At 40.1% G+C, this 26,009-nt stretch overlaps 1 protein-coding gene across 4 annotated transcripts in view; it reads left to right on the top strand.

The window, feature by feature from the left end:
- The window catches only part of LOC111862086 (dachshund homolog 2), a 735,944-nt gene that overhangs the window by 684,331 nt on the left and 25,604 nt on the right, over window positions 1-26,009 (top strand). For all 4 annotated transcript variants that reach the window (XM_033750542.1, XM_033750541.1, XM_023847179.2 and 1 more), the window contains 2 exons: window positions 2,267-2,413; window positions 10,332-10,499. In XM_033750542.1, coding sequence (XP_033606433.1) covers window positions 2,267-2,413; window positions 10,332-10,499 — 315 coding nt within the window. The remainder of the gene's footprint in view (window positions 1-2,266; window positions 2,414-10,331; window positions 10,500-26,009) is intronic.

The following is a 26,009-nucleotide window of genomic DNA, read 5'->3' on the forward strand; positions in this document are numbered from 1 at the left end:
GACCAGTGGAGGGCTCTTGTGAACACGTTGATGAACCTTCGGGTTCCATAAAATACTGGTGAGTAGCTGCAGAATCGGCGGCTCCTCCAGAAAGGCTCAGCTTCTTGAGTAAGTAAGTAAGTAAGTAAGTAATATTCGTAGTTGTCGTATGAGCCGGGATAGCTCAGTCGGTATAGCGACTGGCTACGGACTGGACGACCGAATGGTAGGAGTTCAAGTCCCAGTGGGGTCAAGAATTTTTTCTTCTTCTCGTCACCCACCCTCCCACCCTCCAATGTGAAGCTGGGGTCTCTTTCCCCGTGGGTAAAGCTGCCGGGGTGTGAAGCTGACCACTCACCACCAACTAATGTCGAGGTCAAGAAAATGTGGATCTGTACATACAGTCCCCCATACGCCTTCATGACATAGTGCTTAGTTAAGTCCAGGGACAATACTTTACTTACACAGTTGTTGTAACGTAGAAGAAAAGAAAACAATTTCAATCACTGAAGACATTTCGATGATACCTTCTCATGAAGTATCTAATTTAGTTCTCAACTTGCGCGAACAGAATGCGCATTCAAGTTTCCCGAATTACCAACATGAGCATCATCTTCAGTAATAGTACATAGAGTTGCAAAGAGAGCACGTAAGAGGTAAAGATATTGCTAGTGGGGAGTAGATCAATGCTAGAAAGAGAGAGTGTTACTGGTTCGAAATCACAATCCAATCTTTTTTTTTCTTTCCTCGGCACTACAGCCCCAGTGGGCCTAGGCCTACCTCCATGAACTTCTCCGTTCACTTCGGTTTTTCTGGATCTTGCACCTTCGGTAGGACACCTTAGGCGGGTGAGCAGCTCGTCGCAAGGCCTCTACGTGTACACAAACACAGAAAAACGCACACACACAAACTAAATATCCATGCTCTGAGTAGGATTCGAACCCTCGATCCCGGTTTCCAAGCTAGCGAAGACAGTACATGCCTTAGACCGCTCGGCTACCGTGATCGGCTCCAGTCTTTATCACACTAAATTCGCAATACGTATGTAGTTTCATAGTTTCTTCGAGAATGTGGGGATGGGGGTTTATTTATCTCAGACATGAAAGCAGTTATGGTTGCAGCCTCAGCTAGAGGCTGGCGGCTAGTTAGAGAACAGTATAGCCCATGATCATTCATCTTAGCTACATGCTCTCATGGCACACCTTTTGTTTCCTCTTTTCTTCTTCCCTTTGCTGTTCGCACGAGCAAATATTTACAGCAGCTTCAACCAAGAGGAAAGGGCAACCACAGTAGGGGGGAACCCCCCCCCCCATATAACTTTCCGACAAAGAACTTACATCGAAATTATTGGTTTCTGACCTTGTATCTAATATCTCTTTTTCTTTTCTTTTGTTCAAGAAAAAAATAAAGAAGAAAACGCCAACCTGTTTCTGTAGTCCTTCTATATCTAGACTGCTTAAAAAAAGAAACCACAATGAAAGTGAAGGGGGTGGGGGGATTAGTGTATTAGTTGAATGAGACAAATTTGTGTGGTTGTGCATTGTTTCGAATGGCTATTGTTGGTGTTAATGGGGTTGCTTGCTTCGGTGTAATCATTCGCGGTCAACTTGGCCCATTCTCTTATTTTCTTTGGCGCGCCTTTTCTTGCTAATGAAGTTATTTGTCATCATGCCTCCTCTCTACATGTGGTGACCGGGTGGAGCTTGCCTCCAGTCAGAGTGGCACGAGCAGTGTCAGCAGGTTTCTTGGCGACACATTTTCACCCGCGTAGTTTACACAGCATCTACTTTTAACGACTAACGTGGAAGACGTAGTTGTGGCCTAACTTAAGGCACTATTCCAATGTTTACCTAGAGGAACTGATTATCTTATTCGTGAGAGCTGACCTCTATGTTAAAATTGAAGTCCGAATGAATGTTAACTACAGCGCACTTGTTTTCAAGATGATCTTGAAATTTGAATTGATAAACATCTGAATGATAGATCACAGGGACCGCACGGTCTAAGGCATGAACCGTGTTCGCACCCTTGAACGCTGGGATCATGTGTTCAAATCTCACTCAAGGCATTGTTGTCTGTATTGTGTGCGTTTTTCTATATTTGTGGTCTTGCGACGGGCTGATCTTCCGTCCGAAGAGCTCTATCGACTGTGTACAGGATCAACAACCTAATAATATCCACACGTATTAGTTTATTGATCCTTTGAACAATTCGGTATGCTGTTCGTTTTACACGGCATCAAGACAAATTTATATTCATGCTGACTGTCTGTTATGTCTGGTTGCAGTGATATACCAGAAGCGGCTGAAGAAGGAGCGTAAAGCCCGTAGGAGACTCCAGGACCAGCTGGAGCTGGAGATGAAGAGGCGCTCACAGCTGGAGGACGCTCTCAAAGCCAGCGGAGCTTCTGCTGACGCCCTGCGCATGCTCAATGGTAAGTGTGTGGACCAAAACTAAAACAAACTCCGTGGCTTGTAATCCGCAAGCGAACTATACCGACCGAGCGACCGCCGTTTGTCGGTGAATTTAGTGCCAAATTTAGCGGATAGAGAGTGTCGCGTGGTCAGCGCAACGAATCCCTACGGCCGTTAATTTCGGTTTTCTAGACCGGAGCCGCTATTTCCTTGAAATAGCTCCTCAGCTATCCTCACGAGGAGGAGTGGACCCAGTTCCAGACCCACTATTTCTCAGAAAATATGGTAGCGCCGGGAATCGATCCCGGGACCTCTGGGTTTTTAGCCAGGAACTCTAACCACTAAACGAACGAGGCTGTCTGGCTGTGATTCCTGCTTTATTAATTGATTTCATTATTAAATGCTAAAACATTTTACTCATGTCACTTAACTCTAATGATTTTTTTTATAAGTCTGTGGACCACTTATAACAAAAATCATTGGAGCTAACTGACATAAGTAAACAGTTCTAGCATTTAGTATTGAAATCAGTTAATGAAGCAGGGATATTCTTGTTATAATCTAAATAGTCTTATTGCTTTCATAACAAGATATCATGCATTATTTTCCACTGGGGGACCGGAAATGAGGTGTTACAGGCACATTCACGAAAAACTATAATTAAACGGTTATTGAATGTTGTCATGTGTACGAGTAAGTATAGAAGGGTTTCAGATTGTAATTGGATTTATTAATTACGTACAAGTCGTAACTACAACTAAGTACAACACTCCTGCCGATTATTACGCTACACATAACTCCACACTGAATCTTCTCAGTGTACTTTCACTAGTTCTCGCTGTCGTTTCCTGGCAACGGATTTATCACAGACTCGCCTTAACTTCAAATATCACCATAACTACAGCACACGTATAATATTTAACTCACACACTAAGTGTTCTTGGCACAGCCCAATTCCTTCGATTGCTGACTCCTAGAATTCAGACCTTCGACTCTCTGTCTGTTCTGACTCAGTTCTTGACAGCTCACTGTTTGATACATTTCATCTTCTTCTGGCTGGACTCTCCACTGGAACTATTCTGACTTTCAAATGAGTTATCAGTTAAGGTATAAATTTTTACGTTTAATGTTTTTTGTGAAGAAATTCAGGAAATCACTTTGTTATCTCGAATAAGAATATTTCCCCTTCGGAGAACCACTGCGCTAACACGCGCGCGCGCGCGCACACACACACACACACACACACACATATATATATATATATATATGTATGTATATAGGAAGATGAAAACGAATGAAAGACAAAGTACTGAATAAAGTAAATGTAGAAACTAGAAAATGAGGAAAGAACAACAAAATAAAGCGAAACTATTTATAGCAGCGCTCCTTAGTACATTTCTTATCCCATTATGTTAATATTTTGGTATAATTTTTAACTATATTTTCAGAGATTTTAAAGACACTGAGGTTAGGTTTTGTTAATGAAATTAGTTTTTAACAATTTCTCTTTAAGTCTTCCAAAGATTTATGATAGCTTAAAACGATTTAAAATGTCTATTCTGTCATAGGTTGGAAGAAATTTTTTCCTGTTTGTCTCGAGTTTTCAAATTACATTCAATTTTGTCATATAGCCCCTGTGTTTCTGGTCTTTTCTTCATACTCGAGAGGCTAAATTAGGGCAGTAGCTGAAGGAGGAAAATTGCGCTGTCATTGTTAGATATAGAAATTCCAAATAAAACGCAAAGGAGTATGTAGGGTCCTAAGGGAAATGAATTAATGGGGACACTAAGAATTTTATCTAACGAGACACTCCATAATATGCCCACCAGATTGTTCAGGTTGCGATGGGTTGATTGAATTCCAGAGGGTGTATGGCGGCATGGCGGTTCAGATATACATTCTAGAGCTCGGTACGAGGTGGAGATATATTGTCACTTTTATAATGCAGTATCCTTAATCCTAAGAATATTACACCAGGTAGCGTACATTGTTGAGTAGGAAGGTAGCGAGTTCTATTGTCGATGAGGTCATTCGGTTTCTCAATTGATATAATCCTCCCAGCCACACTATGGCGCTGGGGTCGACTCAGCCTGTAACATAAATGAGTACCAGGAATGTTCCTGAGGCTAAAGGGTGGCCGGAGCGTAAGGCTGATATATTCAGCGCCAACTGTGAACCGATTGTTCCAGAAAATGTGGGAGCCTCGACGTCTCACAACCCTATGGGCCTCAACGGCCTGTTACAGGGATTGTTTTACCTTTTTTTTGCCTTTACTCTTTTGATAGTTGGCTGGAGAGGCCACATGAAACAGAGGGTAGGGGGAATGGGCATAATGCTACACACTGCCTACATGACTGCTTAGCTTCATTCTCCGACCGCCTTTCCTCCGGAGAAATTCCCCACAATCCAAATTTTAGGCTGGATGGCACAGGAAGGAGTGCAAGAGACACAAAGATAAAGTTACGTGCAATCTAGACCTAGTGTCTGATAGATAGAGATGTCAGGCCAGTCCCACAATAGGGCGATTTACCCCTTGCAAAGGAACCTTTGATGCCTGCTTGCCAGAAGGAACTCAGAGTTGTTATGGATATGGTGTGAAGGAAGCTTGGCAGAGGTCACAGATTAAAATATTTGAAATTTATTTTAATCCCACAAGTCGTATAAGTCTCCTATTAAATCAATTTGAAAATTGACTCACACGTAACACCCGCGGCGCTACGAAGGAGATATATCGTCTTCAGTGGATGCATCCTGTTGTGTTACCGTATAGTTCTTTTATTGAAAGTCGTCACAACACAATAATTAATTATATATGTTTGTAGTATCAAGTAGTACTTTACTACATGTTTCGGTTTCAAGAAGCCATTATCAGGTAAATACACTTAAAAACTTCTTAGCTTCTCGAAAGCCGAAACATGTAGTAAAGTATTACTTGATACTACAAACATATATTATTAATGTAAGATTTGAGGTTTTCACGGCGGTCACTATGAAGAAAGCAGTCTTCTGGGATGTGGCACCTTGTAGATATGGTGTTAACCGACAAACAGTCTGCTTGTACCGGTTCTCACGGTCTCTTCGCTTGCGAATTTCTTATATTTTTTTCTACCCTGAAGATTGAGGCGATACGTTCCTCCGAAACGTGCCACATCCCAGAAGACTGCTTTCTTCACATATTATTAATTATTCTGTTGTGACGGCTTTCAATAAAAAAGAGATATGTCGTGTTGAAACCATTGTTCTTCTTTTTAATTACTTTTTAGTATTGGCATTATCAACTAAAAGAAACTTGTCTTTCTATTCCCTCGCAATTTCAGCTAACAATTTTCAGTATACTACGAACTGAATTTAAATTTACCATGAAAATTTAAATCATAATAATTCCTTCTTGGGAGAATTTCATAATTTTAAGAGTTCATATCATCAGATATTATTAAATTTTCATATTTAACTATTCCCCCTTGTTCTTCCCACTCTTCTGCACCGTCATTATTTCCTTATACTTTCGCAAACACAAACAAGTGAGGCTAAAACAAATGAATCACTAATACCGCCTGCTAATCCTTGCTACTCTTCACAATACACGAAGGTTGCATTATATTCCTCTAGCAGTCTGATGGATGGATGGAAGCAAATTAGCAAAACCTCCTGTACTTCTTCCTCTCCTTGCCTTGCTCCTCCAGTTTGCAGGGATTAATTTTTAACTTTTAAGAACTTCATTACATCTTATGCGTGTTTGTAATTAAAGAGCCAGGCGAGTGGATGGAGCGAGAGGTTGCAGAGGATCCCAGGTTTGGCAGCTAAAACATGGTGGGGAGATTTGTAACAAGGAGAAGGTGGTATGAAGGAGGGTGATTTCTGAGCTGATTCTTGATACCAGAACTTATGTGGCATGGGTATTGGAGGTGACAGCCAAGGAAACTGAGTTTCCTTACGAGGAAGGAAACGTGTAATGGATTCAGACTGTCTTCAACTCTGCGTGAAATTGCGTTGTACAGTAAACAAGACTAGGGAAGGCATGCCACTAATGTAGGCCGAATCATTTTCAATTTTTGTGTGTCTCCTCAGCTTTTATGTTTATTTATAACCGATAAAGATCTGTTATTGCAAATTTAATATCGTAACACAAGTTCCATAACACACGTTCTAGATTAAAAATTATATTTTCTTTCACTTTCTTGCGTATTAAACATACGAAAAAGTTTAATACAAAATTGTGAATATTTATAAGAACTGTCTCTGTTGTCTAGTGGTCAGAATTTCTGGCTACAGATCCAGAGGTACCGGGTTCGATTCCCGGTGCTACCGGATTTTCTGACAAGTAGTTGGTCTGGATCGGTGTCAACTCAGCCTCATGAGGATAATTGAGGAGCCATTTCAAGGAAATAGCGGCTCCGGTCTAGAAACCAGAGATTAACGGCCGTGGGGATTCGAAGCGCTGACCACCCGACTCCCTCTATGCGCTAAAGTTGGCACTAACTTTGCCGACAAGCGACGGTCGCTCGGTCGGTATAGTTCGCTTGCGGTCTGAAACCACGGAGTTCGTTTTTTGTTTGTATATTATATCATATAACAATCCCTTATAATGTATGTAGCTTTTAAGTAAATTGACAGACTTTAGCTTCATATAATGTAGTCTTAATGTTGGACCGATATAAACTGAGAATAAATATGCCCCAGCCTGTTGTACAGGAACTACAATAGCATTTTTATTGAAACAATAGATGGTTAGTTTTACGAACGATTCAGGCAGAACGGATAAGAAACAAAGACGAGGTTGAGGCTACAAACCGAGTGAAGCATTGTTCACACATTAGACTAACATTCGTACCGCCACTAAAACCCCGTTTTCAGTCTTTCCATGGTCTAGTTCTTAATGCTCGCACTAAACCTCTTATTTTATAATTCCATACTTTCTTCGCTTGCCTGTCTAAACACATCCCGTCCGCTGCCTAAGGCCGGCCGCACGCCAATTGCGTCAACACAGGCATCAAGACATGAGACAAAAGACGCAGTCTTGCTTCATTCGTGATTCGTCAGTATGAAGCTGACGTCAGCATCATGACTCAGAACGGTGTGCTGCGGTTTCCATAATCTCAATCGTTTTAACTGTGCTCCTATCTTTGCTTCATGTCGCAGACATCGTCTCTTGACTGTTACATGTTTTGACACATGCCGGTGTGCGACCTACCTGAGTCCTGAAGGCGGGTGGTTGATGCTGTTCCCTTTCCCCCACTCTTCGCCACCCTCCACCTTCAGGACTCAATAGACCAACACGTAGCCTTTAGGTTACAATTTTTTTCAGTCATGTCGTCAGCCTTACATTCCTTGTGTATTTCCGTAAACGATGTGTAGGTTCTACTCACACAACGGCCCTTTGCAGTCTTATTTCTTCCTGTTGTGTCTACATATGTATACATATGTGGGAACACTGGTTTGATCAAGGGATATATAATTATAAGTGATATGAACCAAATATGATAAATTAGGAAAGATAATTAAAAAATAAGCCGGTCACGGTAGTCGAGCGGTCTAAGGCATGCACTGTCTTCGTTCGCTCGGAAGCCGGGATCGTGGGTTCGAATCCCACTCAGGGCATGGATGTTTGGTGTGTGTGCGTTTTTCTGTGTTTATGTACAGGTAGAGGCCTTGAGACGAGCTGATCACACTCCAAAGGTGTCCTACCAAATGTCTAAGATCTAGTAAACCGAAATGAAACAGAGAGTTTAATGGAGGTCGGCCAAGGCCCAAAGTGGGGCTGTAGTGCCAAAGGAAAGAAAAATTATTAAAATACGCGAAAGCATAAAGGTATGCTTGTGGGTAAGTGTACTGTCATGCCAAAAGGCGTGTAGAGAGCGTAGAGGTAAAATTTTATTCATTGCTAGTAGACAGTGGTGAATAGAACTGTGAGTTTCACGCTTTGGCACTCTTAAACCCAGGCAAATAGCGCCGATACTTACCGGGTAAGGGCTCATGTACGCTGCAGGAGCCGTTGCGATGAAATCCGTTGGCAATATTCCTACCGGAACACAAACCCCAGCCTTATAGCCCACAGCCGGTCATTTTACTGATATCCATCCCAGCCCAGCATGAGAAAGGGAACTGCACAGCCTGAGAGATATACGTTACCGCAACGTCGTGTATTGTGAGATCAAATATACCTTCAGAGCTAATTACCAGAACTACAAGTTTGATATTTCCCAGGATTCATTTCCGCTAGACTAAGAAAGTTCTTCCGCTAAAAGCCACTCATGTACTGAAGATCCCTCAGGGTCGAGCAAGAAGTCCTGAACATGCAAGGAAATAAGAGCCGAGATGGGGAAGGAATAGGGAAGGAGATGAAGATAATGATGAGGTCTGGAGAGGATGTATATGTAAGATGTAGTTACAAGGTGGGAACATAGTTTCAGCGAACAAGAAGGCAAGTTGAAGTTGAAGTAAGACAGAGAAAACAAGTTTGATTGACGTTCAGTAAACCTAAACCAAGACTGTTTATAAACTAAAACAGCAAAAGCAACCCTACTACATCCATATCTTACTTGCTAGGTGACTTTGACAAGTTTAAGTGGAGAAAACCTCCCTTACATCTAAACACCACCCTCTCATTACCCTACTATATTAATATTTAGATCCTGTAGCATAATTTATATTAACTCTCTTCCCTTCCGCAAACATTGCTTCAGTTTCGAGTATAACCTTCGATATTTGAGCTTCTTGAGGACAATCCACTATTAATAATAATAATGTAATAATTATAATNCCCCACAACCACGAACCTTCCAGAGGTCAAAACGTTCATATATCCGTTACCAATAATTTGAACTTAAAAAAAATTCCATATAGACCTATATGCATACATGCATATGCATATTGCTAGTGGGGTGGGACTAAGTCCCTTGAACTGCGGCCACATCTGGCCTACTGTACCAGCCCCAGATGATAGGTGAGGGTGATTGTGGAGCAATTGGTGGAATGAAGATTGGCAGGGGAAACCGAAGTACACGGAGAAAACCTGCCCCAGCGCCACTTTGTCCACCACAAATCCCACTTGACCAGACCCGGGATTGAATCCGGACGGCCGCGGTGGGAAGCCAGCGACTAACCGCTTGACCTATGGGGAGGCCTCATATGCATATATACATACGTATGTTCTTTGTATAATATTGATACTGATAGAATAGCTTTAAATATGCATAAATTTAGAGGACTTTAGACATTAGAACGTAAACTTTTAAGTTTCATCTAGGGATACACATTAAATTAATAATTAATTTGTATGACTCATTTTAGTAATGATGTAAAATATACTTTAATTTATGTCTACACTGATCAACTGCCTGTAATATGAAGAAGTTCCGTTTAAAAAGTTTAAGCAATTCACGTACTTTCAATTAAAGGAAATTAAACTTACTGCATTAGTGGTAATACTGTGTACTTGCCTGTGTAGTGCATTCAAATAAAATATTTTGTAAAAAAGAAAAAGTAAACGTATTCCTGTAACAGGCCTTGGAGGCCCATAGGATTGTGAGATGTTGAAGTTCCCACATTTTCTAGACAATCGGCTCATAGATAGCGGTAAAGTTGTCACCCCTACGCGCCGGCTGCCCTTTACCACGAAGAATATTCCTGGTACTCATTTCTGTTAGAGGCTGAGTCGACCCCAGGGCCATAGTGCGGCTGGAAGGATTAGATGAATTGAAAAACATCCAATGACCTCATCGGGATTCGATCCCGCGACCTTCCTGCTTGTAGCATAGTGTCTCAACCAATTATGCTGCCGCGTCCCCCAAAAATATTTCTTGCTAAACAAAATTCTTTATAAATCTACTCTCACCGAAATTTCTACGGAATTTAGCAGGTATAGATACATATGCTTTTAATGTAAAACTTTCTAAGAGTTTCTTTCTGTTAATATAAAGTGTGTCTCTGTTTTCTCAGCAGAGAGCGGGAGTGAACACAGGGTGTCGAGTGGTGGAGACCAGTCAGAGAGCTCATATCCCAGACAGCAGCCCACTCATGTACCAGAGCCACCTAGTGAAAAGCAGTGGAACTACTCCGGTCTAGACCTCATGGGTTCTGGAGCAGCCTTCTGGCAGAATTATTCAGGTTAGAACAAACTAATTCTTTCTGTGCCGGCGATATAAATGTCCAGTAGCAATTTTCGTTTCGAAAAGGAGTTTTGACTGTTTGATCATAACGTAAAATAAAGAATTCGTCACTACAGAAGTAAAACGATAAACAAAAAATCATTTATCAGATAATCCTACTATTAGATCATTTACATTTACTTTCACGAAATGAAATGACCCCAGGTTCATGCAAGAAGAAATATTTCAGTGCCTTTGGCATTGAATCTTCAAAATGTTTGCTAGAGATTTAATCAATTGGCTATTTGATACTTTCATTCATTCATCAGTGACTCTACAGCCCTTTGTTGGGCCCTCACCGCTTTTTCAGTTTGTTAATCCTATACATAGCAGGTAGACCTCCTTGGACGGGGGATCAGCGCTTCGCAAGGCCTCTCTCTATACATAGAACAACACAAACAAAGAATAAACTCACAGCGACATACAAGTATTGAGTGAGATTCGAACACACAATCCCAGCTTTCGAGAGGGCGAACACTGTTCCTGCGTCAAACCGCGCGGCCACTGTGATTTGTCAATCAGTTATTTAGTTACATTCTTAATGAACTGATTAACCATTCATATCCAAAGCAGATCTTGCATCATACCGTTGGTTATGTAATTATTAAGTTAGTCTGCCAGCTTGTGAGTTAGGCTGTTAGTCCGTCAGTTCGTAATGAAGTTCGTCACTTATTCAGTGTTTAGCTCTTTAGTTGGTGTCTGTAAGACTAACAGATCCTCTGTCTCTTTTTCTCTTTTCGCAATGTATAGAGGAATCCAATCATCCAATAATTGACAGATTTTCTTCTTCCATTTTTCATGGTAGACTACGCGATCCTCTGGCCTCAATCCCAGACCCTTCCTCTCCCATTTTCTGTTCTATTTCACAAATTGCTGAAAACCCCAGCTCAAGTGCTAAGCCCTTCCTAACCGTCTATCCGCCACCCCTCACACATTTAAAACCTATGTCTCATACGCAAAATTCGTATAAGCTTTTCTGGCACTTATTTTTTTTTTATCTCTTCGCGTTTCATTCTGACATGCGCATTATAAAGTGGGAGAAATTATACGGTGGTAGGAGAAGTCTGCATAGAAGAAGGGTGAGGAGTTTTCCATAGTCTGTTGTAGGGAGAAAACCTTCATATTCCTACCAAAAAATACCCTTTTAATCTGTACACTGGATGACCGCATGAAGTCAATAATTATCAAACTTACAAAACGTAGACTCATCTTTCTATTAATATCCGTAATTCCAATATAAAGCTTAGAGTGGCCTGTGGATGAAGTACTTAGAAGCTAATACGCTTTTTCAACAGCGCGGAAGATTGATAAGGGATGGGGGAGATGCTTGCATGTAGGCACATCATGATGGAAGCTTTTCATAATACCAAGTAATTTATAAGCTACTGGCCTTAACATGTTTCACATTGACAGCAACAATTATTACATGTATGTGCTGTGGAAGGGGCACAGGTGCATAATATGTTTATTAGCAAATTGTCAGTATTCGGTTGAATTGATCCCTATTTACTGATTAATTTTAAATGTGCCTTAACACTGTCTATCTGAATAAGGCAAGTCACGAGAAGTTAACTTGTTTCCTACTGCTCAATATCAAATATAACATTAAACTATCTCTGGTGGAGTTTGACCAGAAACTACTGAGAATCATATTATTATTATTATTGTTATTGTTATTATTATTATTGTTATTTCCAATCTAGGGGCATATTTTTATTTTAATAACAAAAGATTACACTAACTTCGCCGACAAGGGGCGGTCGCTCGGTCGGTATAGTTCGCTTGCGGACTAAAGGCCACGGAGTTTTTTTAACAAAAATTGAGTATCATATTGTATCGTTAATTTAAAAATATAATTCATATTACAGTAAACGAAGTAAAATCATCCCCATATATTTCAATCTAAAGCCCATGTACCCATGACATCTCAATGTCCTAGTCCATGTGCCGTTCTTATCGTTAACCCTCAACCCCCACTTTATTTCCCCCCACAAAAGCTCAACATAATATTTGCTTTGGACTATGATATTACTTTATGAATATGTACTCTTATCATTGTGTGAAGGTGCGTTGTTTGGATATTTATCAGAAAGGAACTGAGTTCACACCCCGCAGACAATTCAACCCCCGCCTGTCCCCCGTATCACCAGCTGGGATCACCAGGGGTCGCGCCCGCCTGTCCGTCTCCACATTTTGTAGATCTGGGGACCTGATGGGTGCCGATGTCCGGACAACAACACACCCGTCTCCTTCAGAAACTTATTGTATTGGCATTTGAGGTGGGACATTTTCTTCAGAATCCCCTCTCACGCTTCGGAAAGTACCACCTCGGCTCCCGAGAGATCTGTGATACTAGACAGGTCCGTTTCGTTTACGCNAACTAGCCATATAATCATGTTTCACATCCTTAAAAAACAACATGTAGAGTCATAGTTAAGTGTTTTAACGCCTGTGTGTTTAGACAGGATATGAGAGGGTAAGCCATTCTGAAGAAGAATCATACATTGCTGGAGGGTTGTTACTATGGAACATACAAATAAAAACATAGCATGAATTGTTCCATAAACATCTGAAGTAACCTAAGGTGCTCCATAGTGTCCAGTTAGATACCATTATGAAAACAGACAATTACATTGGACATAGGGGAATTTTGATGTGTTCTAACGCTCCTCTGCAGACAAATCTGAGTTTCAGCTACAGAAACTCTCATTTCTTATATGCCACGCAATAATCTAGTGTAAGCGCCTCTCGTTTCCATGGTTACTATAAAATATATCAAGTTTACGTACTCATTGTTGTAAAGATCCCATTGTCGTCCCGTTGCCGGTATTATCACGAACCCACTGGATTTTCTATAGATGAGACAATGGGAAAATAAATTGACTTGGGCTCATATCCACGCACGTAACAGCAAAATTAACAAACTTTCCCAAGGCTATCTCTCTAAGAGGGACATCTTTCATGTTTAAATTTTTTCTGTGACGCTTTTTTTTTTTTTTTTGGAGGAACGGGATAGTTCTCCTCAGGTTTGAACCAGTGTCTTATGAATACAAAATCGCAATACTTACACAGGCGAAATATATATACACAGTAAAATTCTAAGCCTTTAAAAGGCTCCGAGCTACAAAAATTGATGGCCCCTTGTTCAACACCTGAAAGCTACCGCCACATACACGTGTCACGTGCCGCTGCCCAGACGAGATTCGCCTGACAGTAAACTTGAATTTAACTACATGCTAACTTAGACAATGTTACGGTCCTCCCTGCAGGAGACAGTGTATTAGTTCGACGATCTCATGCATTCTAGACGAGACACTGTGCATATCTTCCTAACTCCCACACGGTTCCATTACCCCGACCTCAGGGCGGACGGAACCGACTAGGAAGACGCCGTCAACCTGACCTACCAGTAACAGCGCTTTATGAAGACTTGCTGGAAACTGGCTTCTCCACTGGAGTAATTTCCCTCGCGACCCCGAGTGGATGGAAAAGAGAGAGACGGAGCAACAAAATTGTGGGTTATGTTCCTCTGTAACCCTTGCACAGGCTCCTTGTTCCAGTGGCGAGAGATAGAAATCTGATTGTGACATTGTGACGGAACATTTAACATCACAAAACAGAGAGAGAGAACATATTTTGAGTACAACTATAAAGTTCTCAGGCGACAGGTTTCACAATTTATAGCTTGAATTCCTACTGTAATTTTAGACATTATAAATTCGAGTTCTCAATGCCGGTTGTTCATACTCATACGTTATAATTTCAATTTTTCATTGTGTACTGACATTATACATTGCAGTTTCAATTTCCGAATATCTGTAGTGTCTTAAATACATGTATTAGAACCATGATTTCATAATTACAAATCTAAAAAGAGGTAAAGTTGTCCTTTTGAAAGTTTAGAGGTTTTCACGGCGATGACGATGAAGAAAGTCGTCTTCTGGGTTTTGGCGCCGTGTATTCTTCATTTTAGCCGACGTTTCGGAGGAACGTATCCTCCGAAACGTCGGCCAAAATGAAGAATACACGGCGCCAAAACCCATAAGACGACTTTCTTCATTGTCCTTTTGAAGTCTAGCACGCTAGCATAGTTTGTTGACGCACTATGCTACAAGCCGGAAGATCCCGGGTTCGATTCCTAATGAAGTCAATGGATTTATTAAATTAACCTAATACTTCCAGCCGCACTATGGCCCTGAGGTCGACGCAGCCTATAACAGAAATGAGTACCAGGAATATTCCTGCGGGTAAAGAACAGCCAGTGCGTAAGGCTGACAACCTTACCGCCATCTGTAAGCCGTTTGCCTAGAAAATGTGGGAGCATCGACGTCTCACAACCCTATGGGCCTTCACGGCCTGTTGCACTGATAGCTTTACGTTTTTAAATGAGTAAAAATACAACGTAATCTAGGATAAAGCAATAGAGATATTACAAAAAATTATAACTAATTTTCACATCTTGATTACAGCTATGTAGGAAAATCGTTAAACATTTTTATCGCGGAAGTATGTAGTTCGAATTTATATTGGAACAATGGAATTTGATGTGACTTTTTAATGTTTCTATACGACATAATCTTAAATCCTGGAACAATTACCACGTTAGCAGCGACAAACTGGTAGTAACTAGTCATAAATCAGTCCATTAAGGAAAGTGGTCCTCACCATGGGATAGATAAGAATGAATCAGAAACATTTTGATATTGAAGTATTGAAATTCAAGCAGCTCAGAATGAGGCGTGTCTGTGTTATACACTTCGTTGTGATCATTTGAGACAGTGACTCTTCCGTTTGGGGAGAGTCTGGGGCGTCAACTGTGAGATGGTGCCCGGAATTACAGTTTAGTTTTCAAGCAGAAATGAATGGCTGATTTTTAAATGAGATTTAAGGAAGAATACAAATATTTACGACGATAATAAAAGATAAGAAATAAATGGAGTGCAGTGCTAAGGCGAACATCAAAGAGTGACGGAATTGAGGAAATGTCAAACAAAGAGACAGAGGAATGAACACGAAACAAAATATAAGCGAACAGGAGAAATATGGAGTACTAATTTCAAAATAATAAAAGTACAGTAAGTAAGTAAAGCTATCCCTGTAACAGGCCATGAAGGCCCACAGGGTTGTGAGACGTTGAGGGTCCAACATTATGTAGACAATCGGCTCAAAGATAGCGGTAAGGTTGTCAGCCTTACGCGCCGGCCGCGCTTTACTCCCCTGGAAAATTATTTAATTAATTCTTGGTACTCATTTCTGTTAGAGGTTGAGTAAACCCAAGGGTCTACTGCGGCTGGAAGGATTAGGTCAACTGAAAAAAATTCAATGACCTCATAGGAACTTGAACCCGCGACCTTCCGGCTTGTAGCATAAATAAAAAAATGTCGGAGGACGTAAGAAAAGAAGATAATAAGAAAGAAATACATAAAAGATACAACGTAAGTACATAATGAAATATGAAGGAAGAAAAAAAGGAAAGAAAGAAAAGTAGGTAAGAATGAATGGAATGAGAAAGAAAATAACAAAACAATGACAAGGAGGAATGGAAGCAAAGAGACAAGGAAAACAGTAATGGGGAAGAAAGAAAAAATAGAAAGAAAGTTAACAAAAGGAAAAGAAATGGAGAAAAAAGAAACAATGAAATGATTATGTTAGGGACAATAAAGAAAGAGAACAGGAACATAATATGGTAGCAAAGAATACGAAAGGACGAACCAAAGAACGGACAAAAATTGATAGAGTGGCTGTTAAACCGAAACGCCGATATGGGACCTGCAGTCCCATCAATCTGGAAGGGTCACTTGACACCTGATATTCCCGGTGTGGGCAGTAAATTATTCTGTTTTCTGGGACGGTCCGATATTAGAGACCTGGCAATCTATTAAAAAGAAGGGGTAATCTACAGACCGATAGCTCCTTGCATTAGGGTGTGATAAGTTTGTGTGCTGTCTGTCTTTTTCCTCTTCCATTTCCACGTAGCTCAGAAGAACTAGTGATAGCAGCTACAGAAACTGACAGCATTTTCTCTTATCAAAGAAAATGGGGAGGAAAATTTTAATGCTCTTATAACGTAGAACAGTGATAAAATATACAATTTATTTATATAGAAATGAAATATTATGTAGAAAAGATGTTGAATGGTGAACACTGCTGTAATGTGTGATATCCAGAAGTTGGTAGACCTGCTGGATCTCTTGAAAGAATCTGTATTTACAGGCTGCAGAAACGAGATCAATTTGTATCTTAACATCTTCCATACTGCGAATAAATATTTTTACGCAGAAATACAAATTTCTATTACATAAATATTTCTGGAATCTGTTAAATTGGTGAAAATATATTATCCTGCCATCTCTTGATATTTCTAGCTAACTAGGTGTATATCTATAGTTTCCTTAATGAAAATTATGAAATATCAAAGAAACATGTAAATAAAGTGAAGCATTTTTTTTTTCTAAACTGAATTCATCATGAAAAAATTTGAACTGACTTTCTGTTATGTTGTGCTTCTTCTGAGTCTCCCAGTGGCCGTGCTAGACCGTGCTGTTTACTAGCGTGTCACTGGCTGTGGAGTGGAGTCCGTCTTCAGCAGTTGACAGTAATTCAGTTACCCAAGAAATGTACCGCCTTTTATGTAATCCAAAAGTTTATTATTGTATTCACAACAGCAGGCCACTAGATCCTGTTGTCAGACAATTCAGTCTATAACACATCCGCACACCTTATTTATTTAATATTAATATTATCCGTTCATATATGTTCTGGTATCCAAAGCGATTTATTTCCTTCGGGTTTCTAATTGAAATTTTGTATGCATTTGTCGTCAGTACGGTGGAAATTACATGCCTGCCAATGTCATACTCATTGATTTGATCATCATATTAAATGGCCCCATCTCATGCGATTTCTCCATGTGTACCTTCCTTTTTTTTGTAGCTTTTCTCATATCCAAGTAATGTTGTCAGCACTGAATTTGTACTAGCATGTATATATAAAAATATAGTAACCACTCATCTTTACCTCCACCGGGGTGCACGCGGTAGCGTAGTTGAGGCACTATGCCACAGGCTGGAAGGTCGCGGGTTCGATTCCCGATGAGAACATTGGACTTTTCAGTTGACATAATACTTCAGCCGCACTATGGCCCTGGAGTCGACGCAGCCTCTAACAGAAATGAGTATAATGAATCTTCCTGGGGGTAAAAGGCGGCCGTTGCGTAAGGCTGACAACCTTACCACCATATGTGAGCTGATTGTCTAGANTCATGAATCTTCCTGGGTGTAAAAGGCGGCTGGTGCATAAGGCTAACAACCTTACCATCATATGTGAGCTGATTGTCTAGAAAAAATGTGGGAGTCTCGACGTCTCACAACCGTATGGGCCTTCACGACCTGTTGCAGGGATACATTTACATTTACCACCATATAGGCCAATACCGTTCGTTGTTTCGCATCGCATATGATCACACCGTAACATTGGAGCTCATACCACGGTGCAGAGGACAAATTGTCGTGTCTATTTCTCTTAAGTGTCTCATTTCTTTTGAGTGAAAACACCATTAAATATAAAGAATGTCGTTTACAATACCACTGTTCTGGTCGTGACGATTTGTGATAGTGGAACTCACGTCAGTATAGAAAGTGTAAGGTATGTTTAAACTGGTTTCATTCTCAGGTCGTTTCTAGTGTTGATTACACCGCGTATGCTACGTAAAGCTACATAATGCTGCCGCCTGAAACGCCAGACAAAGGCCAAGTTTGTTCCAGCGGCTGGCAATGCTTTTCTTTGTGACGCTACCCGTGTTACACAATCCATGGGCTAGGACGACTAAACGCCTTCAATTGTATCCGAGATGCTACTGCACAAGAAATCATTTTCTTTCCCTCCCCCCAAAACAAGGAACAAAAAACTATTGTAGTCATTATTTCTGTGATCGAGAGAAGAGTGGGATCTGATCTCAGACTCAGTATAGTTTAAGTGTAGTTAATTTCAGAGTCACGTCGAAATATAAAGTTTTGTATCGGTAACCTGCGACACAGAGCTTAGTTTTTACTTGTTCTGGTTATTTTGAAGGTATTCAGGAAACTATATGGATTTTTAAAGAAAGAGCTGACGTAGGAAAGAAATTTATGACATTGTGTGACCAGAAGCTTTGTGGTTTGTGCAGGTCATATTCTTTTTAATAATGTAGGAAGATGTAGGACCCTGTGATTGGCTAGGATAGAAAACGTCCATATTTTTTTTTGGTGGAAGATTTCTTGATAAATGACACCCGAAAGACTGGTAAGGAGAAAGAATGGGGGTTAATATTAAAATGGATTTTAGGAAAGTGGATTATGAGGATGATAGAAGAACTAACCGAGATCGTGTCCAATAGTGACCTTTCATATTAGGGCTGTTGAACCTTGGAATTCCAACAATCTGACCGCATGAAAATAAAAGTTGTCTGTGATGTGATGCTAAATAGTTTACCGATGTTTCGGATGAACATACTGTCTCCATCTTTATGGTATAGAAGTAAACCGAGCGAACGAATGGATGATTCTGAAATGTCGTCATTAAGTAGGGTAAGAATGGTACAATGACCACATCCGTTAAGGGTAATATCCAGGAGAGTTTTGCATTCCAGAATTACACAAAATTGGTCCATATTTTCAGTAATGAATCCCTATATCTAGTGTTGCCCGAATGCATTGTGTGACAGTCATGACTGCCCATTTGTCCACTTGTTTCTACTTCTGAACAATCCAGCGGATTGCGGTCAGTGCTTTCAGACTCAAGATAAAAGGGAAAAGTCAGTTCTATTTTCTAATTTTTTTTCTGATAATTACAGATTTTGAGACGTAATGAAGGTCAATTTCTCCTTATTCTGCTTTGTCTTCTTATTTTCCTCATGTTCTACATCTTTATCCTCCCGACCATGTTACTTCTCGTCCTCCATTTCGTATATTTATTTATTCTCCTTTCTTCCACCTTTTTCTCTCACTCCTTTTTTCTTTTTAAATATTTATATATTCCTCAAGTTTCTTATTTTCCTGATCTCTCTTCCTCCTTATTTGTCACCATCTTCACTTCTTTCCTTCTCTCATTCCTTTTCATTTCGTCTTTCTCCTGATTCGTGCCCTGGCCATAAATTTTTTACGTTTAAGATCTGAAAACTGATATTTGATACTGGGAAGCTTGCATCGAAACTAAATTGGATTTGATTCTGATTTGTATATGTATAGTACAAGCCTTATCACCAGGGCCCGGATTTTGATGACCTGAAAATATTAAAAAAAAAAAATAACGTAAAAAAATCCAGAAAAATGACCTAAAGGTGAAAAGAAAGAACACTTCGCTTCCCTATTATTGACATTTCAGAAAACATATGAAGAAAAATTCCCTAAAATGGCCAAAAATGATAAGAAATACCCTGAAAAGTCCAAAAATTTACCAAAAAATTACCCCCAAAATGAAAAAATGACCTGAAACCTAAAAATGTAAAAAAAAACGACAAAAAATTATCTATAAAATTTACATATCTGTAACCAGCAGCTCATATCCGAGATTTATACATTTAAGAGCATCGCATAGGATACAAGGAAAAAAAGATGACATGTCATCAAAATCCGGGCCCTGCTTATCACGTATGATGCTAATATCATCATTTTAATACTATTCATGTAAGAAATCGATCAATAACATGAAATATAGAACTTATAAATATATGTTAGTCATAAACATGCCAGGGTTTCGGTGTGGTTCGAATTGCACAAAATTAGTGTGACATATGTAGTGCGATAGCTTCGGAACACTAGAATTTCATCTACAATAAAGGAACGTTGAGGTCACCGAACTGTGAAAAAAAAGCAAACACAGCATGTGGAAAATTTCGTGGTTCGGAATCCACTTGTTACATCCTGCAATTTTGTTTTCTATTTTACTGCAATTGTATTCGAAAGAAAAAATTTCTTCCAATGTTATATTTGAGTTTTTGAATTTTGAATTCATGAGTCGAGTCTCTAAATAAGAAATCGATATCTCGAAAGTAAATAATGCATTTTTTTAGATTAGCCGTTGCGTGTCAGATTGGCATTCTCGGGGCTTGGTTTCCCTTCTGGAGCAAGCCCACTGAGGGATTTCTGCTTTTGTCGTATTCTTTTAGTAAGATCTTTGATTTCACTTATTATGTTTTGATTTCAATTTCCTCTGTATTTCTTGCCAGTGAATCGAATATCACATATAATTTTTATGTTGCCTTGTCTTCTTCTGTAATGTGTAATTCCACATTCAGCAGAACAGACTGACCCCTCAAACACATGTCCTTAGTCTGGGACTACAGCTGTAGAATGTCAGGTTCTAACAGCGGTAGTTAAGAAGAATTATATTTCCTGGGAAATAACGCCATGTAGTCCGGTGCAAGTCAACTGACATTTTGCCAACATCTTCAGGGTTGAAGAATTAGCCAAAAAAGAAACCAGGTTCAATGAGGTATCACTGTAAGACGTATGCCTAAGTACTTACTTACGTAAGTAAGGTAAAGCTATCTGTGTACCAGGCCGTGAAGGCCCATAGGGTTGTGAGACGTTGAGGGTCCCACATTATCTACACAATCAGCTCACAGATGGCGGTAAGGTTGTCAGCCTTACGCGCCGGCCGCTCTTTACTCCCCAGGAAAATTATTTAATTAATTCCTGGTACTCATTTCTGTTAGAGGCTGAGTCGACCCCAGGGCCTAGTGCGGCTGAAAGGATTAGGTCAACTGAAAAAAATCCAATGACCTCATCGGGACTTGAACCCGCCACCTTCCGGCTTGTAGCATAGCCCCTCAACCAACTACGCTACCGCGTGCCCTCAACAGAGAGCCAGTTACCTACTTGTTGTTGAAAATTGTGAACTTGGTTAACTACTGATTTTTAATATACGTTTTACGACAATTATTAATATATTTTAATAACATTATCTCATTTTGAATAATCGACCGTGTATCGATTACAGACAATGATTTCATAAAGTGATTTATATTCCTAAGTATGCGATTTCAAGTATGGNCTAATGTTTCAGTTGAAACATCTATAATAAAACCTCCAGCAACACAGAATGCCTCACTTGCACTCTTATCATGTACAAGGTATCGATTCTCCTATCTACGCCTGTATCTTCCATAAGACCTGTGACGTTTATCAAACGATTTACAATATTTATGCGTTTATTTTTATTTTAGCATCCATGTAAGCATCATCCTCAGTTTAATCTCCCCAGCTACATTAGAAAAATATGTCCCTCTTCTGGTTACATAGTAGCATAGTTTGTTGAGGTAGATGCTAGAAGCCGAAAGGTCACGGGTTCGATTCCCAATGAGGTCATTGGCTTTTTTAATTAACCTAATTCTTCCAGTCTCACTATGGTCCTGGGTTCGACTACGCCTCTAAAATAAATGGGTACCAGGAATCTTCCTGAGAGTAAAGGGCGGCCGGCACGTAAGGCTGACAACCTCACCGCCATCTGTGAACCGATGGTCAAAAAAATGTGGGAGCCTCGACGTCTCACAACCCTATGGGCCTCCACGGCCTGTAACATGGATAGCTTCACCCTTACCTTTTTATGTTCCTCTTTCCTGTAGTTCTCAATTTTCCTTCAATACTTTCTTCCCAGTTTCCCGGTCCGCACTCTCTATTCTTCCGTTATAGTGATGGACCAAGTTTCGCACGGTTAGAACAAAACTTAACAAATAATTCCGTACATTTTAATCTTAGCTAAAAGACTGGAAGAAAAACGGATTTTGAATAGAATGTTGTCAGAATGCTTCGTTCCAGATTCATAATGGGCTAATATTTAAAATATATATTACTTGAGGATGAAATAACATACGTATATTTTACGTGATATAACATTTTCAAAGTAAACGTATACACGTATGTCTCGTCATAAAAGGATTTCTATAAACCCTTAATCGAATCAACGAAAAGAGGTTCCAGAAGTTCATTACGAAATGTTGTCCTTGCCAACAAATCATATAGCTCAGAATGTCTAGGTTTCCAGACTTTGTCCATCGTCCGGTATTGTATAAATTAGAAAACACAACGTTTCGGAAACTGGATCTGCTTCCGTCTTCAGATGAAAAAGGGAGGAGACACTGTTGGGTTACTTAGAAAGAGCTAATCTCAGGTTGTACAGTGATTACAGTTAGCACTAAGGGACTCAACAAAGTAGGTCTCCTCCACTCTCCACCTGAGAACAGAAAGAGATCCACTTTCGGAAACGTGTTTTCTAGTTTCTAGAATACCGGACCATGGACAAAATCCAAAAACCCAGTAATTTTGAGTATTATACACCATCGTCAGAACCCTTTACAATCTACAAATCGTATAGCGTTTAACCTATCGTTTATTGCTTTTCATTAAATATCTGTACCAGCATCCATTTGTACATCATCCTGAATACCCTAACTATTTATGCTGCAGTTTTTTTTATTGCTAGAGGGATGGGACTAAGTCCCTTGTACTGCGGCCACCAGATGATAGGTGAGGGTGATTGTGGAGCAATTGGTGGAATGAAGATTGGCAAGGGAAACCGAAGTACTCGGAGAAAACCTGCCCCAGCGCTACTTTGTCCACCACAAATCCCACTTGACCAGACCAGGGATCGAACCCGGGCCGCCGCGGTGGGAAGCCAGTGACTAACCGCTTGAGCTATGGCGCGACCTTATGCTGCAGTAAGTATTTGTCTCTACTATCAGCAGACCAGGTACTGCTGATCAAACGGTGTCATTGTCGTGTAGTGGGGACACATGATTCTGTCAGCTCCATGGCGCTCGCTCTCATGTTGACAGAAACATCTGAACAAGTTACCTAGACATCGGGTATAGTGCAAAGACGTGGACTGATAAACTGTCTGACCCTAGTAACACGGGGTCCTATGAGAAATAAGTAATACAGGCTCTAATATAAGCGGGAATAATGACTCTCCTATGACTCTGCATTTAAACTGTAATTAACTGTCTGTAACAACCCCCGCTGTAGGATTTCGATATGGATGCTACTGGTCAATCAGTATAAAAAAAGGGGGGGGCACAAATAATAGTTAACACAATGGCCGTGGAAAAGAAACGATTGCATCGTCAGGTCTAGTGTTATGGCTCGGACCAGTAGCTGCAGATTGGATCCGCCCGTCAGGATAAATCCAGTGTTGTAGTAGCATCTCTTGTGCGTTACTTCAGAGAAGCAATTCTTCCTTTCTTTCTGTAAGTCCTCTTCTCTTTCTCTTTTTTATGATTAAAAGAAATTGAAAAGTGTTTCTAAGAAGCTTCTGATGTGTTGTTACATTCAGGGACATTATGTGAGTGATTGCCGTCTTTACTGAAACAAGTCAGAAAACTTGTTTAAACGCAGCGAGAAATATGACAATTAGAATAATTCATAAATGCTTTCTTCATCCTACGACAGGGGAAGGAACATGAAAGAAATTGTACATGTCTCGGAGCTTCATAATTTATACCGTTATTTTAATATCGTTACTTACTTACTGATGGAGCTGAGCCCTTCTGAATGAGCCGCCAATTCTGCAGCTACTCAAGAATTTCCCAACATTTTATAGAACCCGAAGGTTCATTACCGTGATCACAACATCCCTCAACTTGTTCCTATTCAGAGCCAGATCAATCCAATCCATCCCATCCTATCTCTCTAAGATCCATCTTAATATTGTCCACTCACATACGCCTTGGTCTTCCCAGTGGTCTCGTTCTTTCTGGCTTTCCCATCAGTATCCCATATGCATTCCTGGTCTCCCCATTCGTGCTACACGCCCTGCCTAACTCATCCTCCTTGACTTGATCATTCTAGTAATTATACTTGGAGAAGAGTACACGTTATGAAGCTCCTCATTATGCAGTTTTCTCCAACCTCCTGTCACTTCATCTCTCTTCGGTCCAAATATTCTCCTCAGCACCCTCTTCTCAAACACCCTCAGTCTATGTCCCTCACTTAATGTCAGAGACAAAGTTTGACACCCATACAGAACCAGAGGCAAAATTAAGGAAATTAAATGAAAAACATATTGGTCGTACACGTAGCACGCATGGGGAATTGATAAGTGTGTACAAAATTTTAGGCTAGGAGACCAAGAGGAGGTATGAGCCGTAGATTGTATAACAATGTTAAATTGGTTCTTATAAAAGTAAGGCGCGCTTATGTGATCTGTAGAAAATTGGCACAGAGATCTGATAGCTGGACTTTGTGAAAACCGGAATGAAGTTTCCAACTTATTTAGTATGGGACGTTTCATCAGCAGGGAAACTGTCGGAAATTTAATGAGAATGATTCACCATGAAATTACTTAGATCTGTGTCACAATAGTTGATACTGGTTGCTTCTTGTGTTCTATAATGACCCTTTTCTGACTTCGTACTTGGAATGTGAATTATAATTTGGAAAGGACTGGACATATATTAATGTGAGGATTAATTCCAGTAAGAAACGTTAGGAATTAAGAAAAATCATGAGAATCTCAACTAGGATAACAAATTCTGGGGCCTAAATTCCTACCTGGGGCCTCCAAAATATGATACAGCAATACTAAGAACTGCACTGTAACATGAGATCATACTTGTCTTTGTGGAACAATATTGCGACAGATAGCCTACTTGTCTTTATGGAACAATATTGCGACAGATAGCCTACTTGTCTTTATGGAACAATATTGCGACAGATACTTGTCTTTATGGAACAATATTGCGACAGATACTTGTCTTTATGGAACAATATTGCTACAGATACTTGTCTTCATAGAAAAATATTGCGACAAATACTTTTTATAATGGGAACTATGTTTGTTTCCAAAGCCTGTAACTGGGTTGAAATATAGCTGTAGGTAAGAAATCATGCGAAACTATTTATGGATTTAAGTATCTTGGAACTTGAACTGTAAACATATCACACGTAAGTTCTGTCTCAATTCAGGAACAGAACAAGCCACACAATATGTGTTGTTATAATCAACTGGCTGTACAGTGCAGGGTGTTGCTTCGCCAGCCTTCCGAGATATGGCTTCGTGTAATCTAATAGAAGTTCGTCGACTTCTCAGGAGACATGTACTGCCTCCTTCTTCAGGATGAAAGAGTAAACAGAGCAAGCACCTACACGGTGTCATATCCCAGAAGACTGTATTATTCATATCACCGAATTTGGAACCTCAGATCTCGCAGTTAACAGCCGCTTAACTGGTCAAAGTATTTCCTGCTTGTTTGTGTCCCGTCATTTGACATTATTCCAAGTCAATTAAATCAACTTGAATTCATGCCATATATATGAATATGACCCAGTTTAATGCTATCTTCCGATTTACATATAAGATTTGTTACTATCGCGTCCAGAAACTGTTGAAATTCTTTCTGCTTTTCGAAACACATAACATCAATATGTATCAGCCTACACCGTTAATTTTATCAATTGTTATGTATGGCCGTGTAAAGTAGGTTCTTTCGTAGATT

The sequence above is a fragment of the Cryptotermes secundus genome, unplaced genomic scaffold (assembly GCF_002891405.2).
Source record: "Cryptotermes secundus unplaced genomic scaffold, Csec_1.0 scaffold400, whole genome shotgun sequence".
In the NCBI taxonomy this organism is placed as follows: Eukaryota; Metazoa; Arthropoda; class Insecta; order Blattodea; family Kalotermitidae; genus Cryptotermes; species Cryptotermes secundus.